This window comes from Pieris napi, chromosome 19 (assembly GCF_905475465.1).
Source record: "Pieris napi chromosome 19, ilPieNapi1.2, whole genome shotgun sequence".
Lineage (NCBI taxonomy): Eukaryota > Metazoa > Arthropoda > Insecta > Lepidoptera > Pieridae > Pieris > Pieris napi.
The window spans coordinates 4,353,706-4,363,859 of record NC_062252.1 but is presented as its reverse complement, the minus strand read 5'-3'; the positions used below and the strand labels follow the sequence as shown (position 1 = coordinate 4,363,859).

Genomic DNA, 10,154 nt, shown 5'->3' with positions numbered 1-10,154 from the left:
CTTCGAGTGAAAGTGCCTTTCGAAGAGAGGGGAGTACGACCTCCGCGGGGGGAGGGGAATGATGTTGTTCCCTGCCTCTCTCGTGTCCGTATATTGCAGAAAATTAAAAGCGTAATAGGAGGAAATTGCTGGCATATATACCTATACGTAAATCGAAGCAACCATTTTTGGAATAGGTCATTGCATTTTATATTTTAGACTTTTTGGCGGACATAGATACCTTCTGTTTGTTTTTTTACTATATGAATGTACATATAAATAAATAAATATAATAAAAAGCCTATTTATTTCTTAACAACTATTAGAAATATATACAATTTCAATGAAAATATGTTTTCTATGAAAATATATTACCTATGACGCCTCTTTTCTGAAGGGTGAACCTCCATTTGCTACGGTTCCTAAGTACCTAAGTATTTATTGCAATTTAATTGCACATATGTGTGTATGTAATTAAAATACACAAGGCTTGCCCGATTGCCCACTGCTAACGTACTGAGTGTGGCCAAATTAACACTGCGCACTGGAATATCTATTTTTATATTTAGTTCTGTGATTATTTATTAATGTTTTTTATTGATGCTAAAATTTCTTTCATAAAAGATCATTATTCCCTCTACGTATTTCCTTGCTGTATTGCGGTACTTATTCGTTAAGCGAGGACCACCAGCTCTTGGGTCACCGGTATTATCTACCAGGCGTCAACTTAAATCTGTAATTGGCGCCTGTGCAATTAAACTCCTTATCGCAAAAGTACTCCAAATGGAACAATTTAGAGGAAAGACTCTTATATTTTATAGTAATTTATTTGTAACTAAGCAATATAATAAAATAAAACATGAATCAATTTAAATAATTTAATTATTCTGTTTTGCTGTTATTATGTAATATAGTCGGTGTTATTATGATTAGTTGTTTGGTCCAAGTCTAAAGCTGAGTGTAGGTAGGTAAGTTTACTATTTTAAAACTTTCAAACTTTATTAATGCCAGGTATTTAGAGCCCTTATTGAATCAAAAACTCCAGATTATGTCAACGTTACGGTAGAGCTTTCAATGCATATACTGTATCAGACTGTTAACATTATTCTTATGCAAATAAGGGTTGGGTGTTCAATACCACCGCACTTTTTTGACGATACTAATTATCTAGGAGTGTCCGGGGGACCTTCATTGGAACACCTCCAAGTGAGTTTTGCTCCGGAAACGCGTCTAAATATTTTTATAAAAAATTTATATAATCAACACGAAATTAGGTTAATTTCAATGTTGATTATTCTATAACTTTAAATTTCAAAAATGAGGAAATAATCGATAAATAAATAAAACGATTATTAACAATCGATAAATTAAAAACACGATTTTTTTAAGTAAACGTCACATCACTTATAACCAATAGAAAAGTAGAAAATGGCGGATTGTTTACAAATTTTAATACATTACACAAAACTTTAAATTTTTTATAAAAATATTTAGACGCGTTTCCGGAGCAAAACTCACTTGGAGGTGTTCCAATGAAGGTCCCCCGGACACTCCTAGATAATTAGTATCGTCAAAAAAGTGCGGTGGTATTCAACACTGTTACCGCAAATAACTATGACGCGTTAGCCCTGATGAATATAATCCGATATTAAGCTGTGTGTTAATAACACAGGTCAACATAATAATGACGTGACCGAATACATTACCTTGTTCTAAGCTACTGCGAATCACTTTGGTATACAAAATACATAATATTTTAAAAACCTAAATTAGTTACGACTTGATAGGAGCCTGGAGCTTGACAGGACAAAGTTTTTTGTCGTAACAAAATTCCACGCTCTTGTACTATCTACTATTGTATAACAGGTCCCTATCTTACAATAGTAGATAGTGCAAGCAAATTTACTGCGATAGTCCCTGGTATATTTCTGCAACCACGGCTGGCATTTATAATATGTACTAGCACCACATATTTTCTGCCCGCCTTCTCCTATTATTTAATACACCAAAACAAGGCGTCGTCAAAGGTCGTCTACATTCCAAAATTGTGAGTCCGACCAGTCACCAACTGGTACGGCTAAAGTTTTATTAATTGGTAATAGAATTTTATAAATTGTACTTAAAATTCACTTTTTGGAATTGAACAGCTTTTATTTATTAAGATTCCTATTTATTCATAAAATTTTAGATTTTAGTTTTTAAGTGCGATTCAGATGAAAATGACCAACAACACTAATTGTAATAATATAATCAAACAAAATAACCGTAGATTGCTGTTTCTGCTTACTAATGGGAACAATAGATTACCTGAAAGTAATAAATGAATTTGTGAACTAGGGGGTCACGGAGATTAGTAACTGCTACAATAAATATTGTTTGGGAACCCTGACGCACAATTTTTTTTACTTAAAAGGGATCCCAAATCTTACACATTATAATCTGAATAAACACAGTTTTTTTAAATACGTAATTTTACGTGCCGCATGTATTTAAATAGGTAGGTTTATACTTTATAATGTAAGTATAAAATTTTACACCTTTTACTTCACACCAATGTTTTTACTAATATATTTTTACATTGCGTCGAAAGAAATGCTTCTGAAAAGCGCCAACTGCACGACGCCTTTGGAATGACGTCATTATGACGTCAGAAAGTTAACTGTTGACATTTAACATTTAGAATTTTGAATTCTATTTCTATGATAGATTTAGGTGGTTTGTTTTTATTTTATATGTTCTATGAATTTTATAAATATTAAATTTTTGCGATTTTAAAAGGTAAACATGGTACTTCGTCTAATTATATCTCAAGTTAATAATATCCTTTTACGTCTACGCGATTTTTAATTTGTAAGCTTCCGCTTTTGTTGTATCATGAAGCCAGGAAAAGGTTCGGAATCCCGAGAAGAAATAGCTGAAGTCCACTCTACCGCCCGTTCTCCTTCTCCAAAGCACAAAGGTAAAACTAGATCACGCAGTAGATCCGGCTCCCGAAAGTTATCAAACGGTCATGCTTCTGCTGAATCAGGAGAGAATCAGGCGGAGCAAGTTTCTGAAAAGGCTAAAATAAGAGAGATCTGGACAAAATCTGAACAAGAATCACTGGACACCGAGTTACCGATACATGATCAAATTAAAAGGGGTATATTGGGCTTTGTGGAGAAGGAGATAAAGAAAACTGACAAACCACCGTCTTTTGTTTTTTATTCGCATGATCCAAATGGTCTAGAGGATAAATTTATGAAGAATCTGTCAAGACCATCAAGTAGTCATAAAGAGAAGCGTAGTCCATCCTATAGAAAGAAGAAAAGGCATTCCTCGAGGCATAGAGACAAAGATTTGCATGATTTTGAAGTGCCCGGTTCTAGTCTTATTGCTTTAGAGAAGGTAAGGTTCAGTAGTTCTTTTTGTCAACATGACATCAACAAATGCACTTTTCTTCTTGTTGTCCACTAATCTGAAAAATTGCAGATAATTTTAGTTATTTTGTTGTGTGTGTGTACAATATACTTCTGTTAATATTGTATATTGCAAAGTTTTGTATGATATATTGTCTAGGAATTATACCCAGGATGTAAGCATTAGCTTTATTCTGGAATATGCAATTTATATGCCTGTTTATTAATAATTGTCGTCTATATATTATTTCAGGTTGATGATTATCTGAAAGAATATAACAAAGATGAAGTTGTTACATTGAGTGGTGAATTAGATATAGAAGCTCACGATGTTGAGAATAATAATGGGTCAAGTAGAGAATTACGTCATAAATCAAGAAAGACAAGACGAAAAGCTCGAGAAGAACGGCATGATAATTCTAATGGGAGAAATGTCAGTCCAAAAGTTTTTAAGACTGCAAATAAAAGTAAATCAAGTAAACCTGGCAAGTATTTTTAGTTACAATTTGTATAATGTTTTTCTATAAGTTAATTTGTCTTTTTTAAATGAAAATGTTTTTATTGTTATTGTTTAAATTGAATATTAAATTATAAATATAAATACAATGAAGAAATTTTAAGCAACATTTATTGATCTCTCTTAAATAACTAACTTTGATTGCTGTATACAATCGTTGTACTTTTTAAATTGAGCATTTGAGATATGAGAAACTACCAATTCTAATTTTGTCTGTGTGTTATTATTATTGATTTGTATCTGCAAATTAATTAATAATGTTATAGAAAATAATTTTAATTATTATATAAGGTATATAAACTTCTTTCAAAATTGAATAACAAAATTGCACTTAGACATTTTTAAAGTTTATACCTACATTACAAGTTTAACATAAACGTCTGACCTATGAATGCATGCCAGTACAGTTTGTGTTAATTAAGTGTTATCTTAATTTCAGCGCGTCCTGCAGATCTAACTACTATGCTAGAAAGCATTCAAGCCAGTGTCCCGTATCATGATCAATACATTGACAATCCATTCTCGTCACCATCGCCGCTAACTTCACCAAATGATGACAGGTTAGGCCTCTCTCATAGGCCTGAAAAGATTTATCTTCAAGGAGGTGGATCATTTAGAGTTGTATCTAGAGAAAGGATAATGGAGTCACAACAATCTAAAGAGGAGGAGCGATATGCAAGGTACAAATAAATAAAAATATCCTGTATTTATAATGGTATAGCAAGTAATTTTTTTATTATGAATTTAAAAAAATATTAAATGATGACTGACTGATGAATGGTCAGTGTTGGCCAAGTGGCTTCAGCGTGCTTCTCTCATCCCTGAGGACGTAGGTTCGATCCCCGGCTGTGCACCAATGGACTTTCTTACTATGTGCGCATTTAATATTCGCTCGAATGGAAGAAAGGAACAAAGGAAAAGATCGTGAGGAAACCGGCTTGACTTAGACCCAAAAAGTCGACGGCGTGTGTCAGTTTCAGACGACTGATTACCTACTTACCTATTAGATTGACAAATGATCATGAAACAGATACAGAAATCTGAGGCCCAGACCTAAAAAAAGGTTCTAGTGCCACTGATATTTTTTTTAAATGAAATGATGGATTGACAACTTTACTCATTATTCAACAACACACACTAAAAAAATATATTATGTAACTATAAAAATCCTAATAAACTATTTAAACAATCAAATTAAGTGCCCATTATTAAGTTAAAAATATAAATTTTGCACTATGTACATTTTTATTAGCAATTTGTAATGTCATTGTTATTGCAATGCAAGGTATGTTTGACATTGCATAAAAATATCTTATATTGTACCCTTTTGTTCTTTCCATTATTGCTTTTAATCTGAAAATGCATTTAGGCTTATTTCAGTTGACTTTTTCATTATTAGATATTTCTAACGGAGAAGTGAGATTCATTTTATATGTTTCTTGTTTACATTGGCTTTGTTATTAACAATTTATTGGTGCTATAATACTTGATAAGCCTTGACTTCAGATATTCATTTTTGGCTAAGCAACTTTAAACAACATAAGTTGCATTTTTATTGCGTAGTTTTGACGTATGCAGATTTTAAAGTTAACAAATTGCCGAATTCCTTACAATGTTTTCGATATGAGCCAGTTTTGAAAAATATTGCGAGGAAGTGGTTCAAAGCCAGCTATTGACATAAATAGTTTTAATAAATAATCAAGTGTCGCTACACTACATGCCCTTCAAATTCCTTCTTTGTTTTTTTACTTTAGGAAGCGTTCAAGTACTACGTTACGATGCGGGGCGGGGTAAATTACGCGTTATTGTTAATATTTTTTTCGACTTACACCACAAAATAGTAACTAAAGAGTCACTAGGTGGTCACGAAACGTTTTACTATACTTGGGTACAGTACTGTACTTGGGTACTGAAAAACGTTACGGCGAGTTACATGGGGGGGGGGGTCCAATAATCTCCAAAAATTGCGTTACGTAATACTTGAACGCTCCCTCTAGCTACGATTCTTAAGATCATTTAATATAAAACTTCAAATAATATACTCCACTGAATTAAATAATACAACATACTGATATTTTTATTTCAGACTAGGTGATCCAACTCCACTGGATGTAGCACTAACAGTCCAAAAAGCATGGCGTGCCTTTGCCGGTGCCTGTCATGGGGTACTTGGAGGGCTATCTCTGATGCATTTGCTCCTCATCAGCTATTCGGACAGCCTGGATGCTGGGCATTTATCTTTCCATGCCGTGGTCACAATGCCATATGTTGCAGCATATTATTTCTTCTGTGTACTCTGCTTGGTGTCTGTTTTGGATCGGTAAGTTTTATACTTTTATAACTAGCTGTGCCTCGTGGTTTTACCTCCATTCATTTGGTTGTTGTGTCATTTTATATAGCCTTTCTCGTTATATGCACAAGAATTGTTGAATTCAAACCGAAGATGCTATTGTTCAAGCCCTATAACGTTGGAATGGATTGATGTTCTTCTTCTTCAGTCGCACATTTCATTTCTGAAGATCTTGTACGTGGCGCCGCACAACATCTTCCACTTTCCCCTGTCATCGGCAAGCTTCTTCGTCTGGGTGATGTTAAGACCGTTAATCGGTCCAGCGAGTAGGGGAACGGCTTCAAGGTCTGGTGCCACTCTGCCAGTCAAGATGAGTTCTTCTAGGCTTTCTGAATCTCTGCATGTTACATGTCCGAAAAACTTCGGATGCGTTGGTAACAAAGTGTCGTAAGATGATTTTTCACCTGTAACCGTCTTAGTATGGACACGTTTGTTTTCTAGCTGTCTAGGGAATCCTCTGCATCGGCCTCCAACACCACATTTCCAGAGCATCTGTTTTTCTCCTTACAGATGTCCGTATTTTCCAGGATTTAGCACAATAAAGGTAAATCGGAAATGTAAATAGATGTTTACGCGCGCACTGGGCGTGTGAGTTTACCTGATTCATCGATTATCATCACTTTAGTTTTGGATTTATTCATGTGTAGTCAAATCTTCTCACTTCTTGTCTGCACTTTCTGAATTAATTCGGCTGAGTCGTGTTCATTTGATGCCAAGAGGGTGGTGTCATCGGCATAACTAAGGTTGTTGATTTTTACCATACCAATTTCCACCACCATTCTCCCATCTATTTAGGGCTATTCGCATTATACAATAAAAATTGTATATTAAACAATAATGGAGATAATATGTAGCCTTGCCAGCTAATGTTAGACAGGATCGTTTTTTAGTTTAACTGCAACACAAACATATAAAGACCTAGTTAATAAGTGTAAATAAATATTTATGGTGTGTAATATGACCAGAAATTACAATTAAGCTATGAATTTACTGTGATTTTTTTAAATTTCAATATTCTATATATTACCTGATTTTATAGAATAAAATGAATCTACGAAATTTTTAGTACTATTTATTATAAATAATAAGGGGGGCAATGGGCGGGCTTATCGTATTTGAGTGATCACGTTTAGGCAAATTTTTAAGAAAAAAAAAGTAAGGTCAACCTAAGAGGTGGAAACACTACATAACATGAAATATATATTTCAAGCCTTATTCTGACCAACTATTTCGATATAATTTTTAAAAGCAATATTTAATGATGGAAATATTTACATTTCAGCTTAGATATTACCAATATAGACACGACACGTGGCCTACAACCTTGGTTCCAGCCAATCGTATTAGTGATATTGTATAGTGCTTGTCTCCTGGTCTGTTCTGTTGCAAGAATCTATGATGAGCTGATGGTCTACCAGTATGCTCCACTGGTGGGAAATATTACTGGAAATGTAACTATGGTGAGATTTTCAAAGTGTAATAAGTTTTTGTAATTTTATTGATTAGAATTATTTGTTTTGTGGGTCCAATATTCATTAATTTGGGAATAATATAATTTATTATGTACAATGCTTAGAATGTTACAAATTTAATCTTGAAAAATGAAATAAAAATTAAGGTATTTAAGATATTTATGAATAAGGGGAATGATTTCTTAATACAAATTGCAAACTGCCTGTATCATTTTAGTTATTCATTGTTATAATTATCCGTATATATGTCCTCTTATGTGTAATGACCCTAATATTATATTGCTTTTATCCTAAATTTCTGCTGTCATGTTTTTATTTCTTTTCGTTATATGTAAAACTATTCCGATATATATTGTAACTTTATATTTTTATTTGACTTTTTTCTGTTTTTGTACGCTTATTTTATTTGTGTTTGAGAAAAAAAGAGAGTGTGGTAAGAGAACCACCGTGGGATTTGAGGTCGCAGAAGCATTACCTTTTTTTTGACGTCGTTGTAGTTCGACTTCATCTTGATGCTCGCACGGTCGGACGCGTTGCAAACAAGAGTTATATTACTTCGCATAAATGCACATTCTCTTTCCGCACACTCTACCAAAATTTAAGCGTCAATTCGGTTAACTTAGGACTTGAAGCTCTCATTCAAAGAATATGCATATATCGTTAACTAATTAATTATTAATAATGATAATAATTAGGTTATTTATATATTATGTTTTCAGCCAACAATACCAACGTTTTACCACACATGGACACACTTCTCAATATGGAGAGCGGTTCTTTCCATACTTGGCCTTGTCTATTTTGTTATATCGGGCCCTCAAGATATGGTTTATCACAATCTTCAGCAATTATTGCAATTCAAACTTTCCTTGCAAAGTATCGGATGATTTTTATTTAAGGAGATATTTATAGAAAATACAAATATCCGTATTTTTTTAAATTCAATGTATGGCGATGGATAATTCAAATTTGAAAGATAAGTATATATAAGATAAGAAATGATTCAGAGATTTGAAAATACATTTTAGTATTTGTTATAATTCCTAAAATAATAAATGCTTGAATTGCAAACTTATTATTAGGTTTAATGTTATTAAATTATTTTAGTTTAGCTGAGTTTATAGAGTGAGTTTGCGATATTAAAAAAAAAAACAAATAAAATAACATGTTGGTGCTAATTCAGATGAATTAGAATGTTTTAATTTTTAATCAAGTATTGTGGCAGAGAATGTCTGTGGGCCATTTTATATTTAGTTGTGTGTATCTCTTAAATAGCACCTACATTTATTAATATTTATTATATACGTCCAAATTGCAATAATGCTTGTATATTAAAATCATCTCTCATACCAAAGATACCAAAATATTATTTTCATAATTAGTTATATAAGGCTTGCTAAAATAATATGCAATATTAATAAAGAAATATTGATTTAATTTTAAAATTTATTACAATCACAAAAATGGTTCTAGTCATACCAGCTCATACCAGTAATATATAGTATTAACATGAAATTGCTATCAAATATTTCGTCCTTGTTCTTCTGTCACTTATAAATAAACAAGACAAAATATTAACAATTTGATGTTTATAGTACAAGGACGCGAAGTCAAAAGTTATATTCTCCAAATATAATTGCGTCCTATAATAGGTTTGGATTTAATAGGCAGTGAGATTAGATATAGAATTAATTAAATTATTTTTCGAATTCCGTTAATATTTAGGTCCAAATCTAGTCATTTCCGATAAATATTATAAAATGGAGTAAAATAAAAGTTATATACAGGTGGCCAAAAAGTCGTGAATCAAACGCAATAAGAATTAGTAAAAAAAGTTAATACATATTCTTATTAAAACGCAAAATAAATTATAACTCTGCAGGGGTTGAGCTTAGAGACCTCCCGTAGAACAATTTTTTGCAGCTGATGACCTCATCTATCCCCTATTTGCATTTGATCCACGACTTTTTGACCACCCTGTATATTTCAATGTTGGCTACATTGTCTACACAAAGTACCAATATTGAATAATTTATTGTGTAATGAAATTTAAATCCTATATGGTTTTAAATTACTTTCAACCACTTTAAAAAAATTATAGAAATGTAATTGCTAACACAGATTATCATGGGATTAAGTACCATTTTACAAGGATCAGTTCAAAGTTTAGTATAATTAAAATTCGCACAGATGTACCTGATATTTTATTACAATGTATACTAGTCATTATTTCCAGTATTTTTTTGACAAATAAATTTAATTTTCGACATACAAACACTAAAATATTTGTATGTTGTAAATAATTCTTCATTAATATTAACTACACTATAGTATATGTGCAGTGTAGCATGGTGCGGGTGACATTTGCTTAATTTTTCTTTCAATTTGATTTTATTTGTAGACTAGAACATTCTGGCTGGTTTAAATTTAAGTTACTA

At 32.3% G+C, this 10,154-nt stretch overlaps 1 protein-coding gene across 1 annotated transcript; it reads left to right on the top strand.

The window, feature by feature from the left end:
* Positions 1-2,560: 2,560 nt before the first annotated feature.
* LOC125059256 lies at positions 2,561-9,584 on the top strand. Its single transcript, XM_047663618.1, has 6 exons — positions 2,561-3,366; positions 3,631-3,862; positions 4,334-4,574; positions 5,981-6,214; positions 7,527-7,704; positions 8,436-9,584. The coding sequence occupies exons 1-6, from the start codon at positions 2,854-2,856 to the stop codon at positions 8,601-8,603; spliced, it is 1,566 nt and encodes a 521-aa protein (XP_047519574.1). The 5' UTR covers positions 2,561-2,853; the 3' UTR covers positions 8,604-9,584.
* Positions 9,585-10,154: the final 570 nt, after the last annotated feature.

What these genes read in the sequence shown, in the direction of transcription:
- LOC125059256 (XM_047663618.1), top strand. Translation starts at nt 2,854, where the DNA reads ATGAAGCCAGGAAAAGGTTCGGAATCCCGAGAAGAAATAGCTGAAGTC. An exon ending in GTCTTATTGCTTTAGAGAAG is followed by an intron (nt 3,367 to 3,630) that starts GTAAGGTTCAGT and finishes ATATTATTTCAG; the next exon opens with GTTGATGATTATCTGAAAGA. An exon ending in AAGTAAATCAAGTAAACCTG is followed by an intron (nt 3,863 to 4,333) that starts GCAAGTATTTTT and finishes TCTTAATTTCAG; the next exon opens with CGCGTCCTGCAGATCTAACT.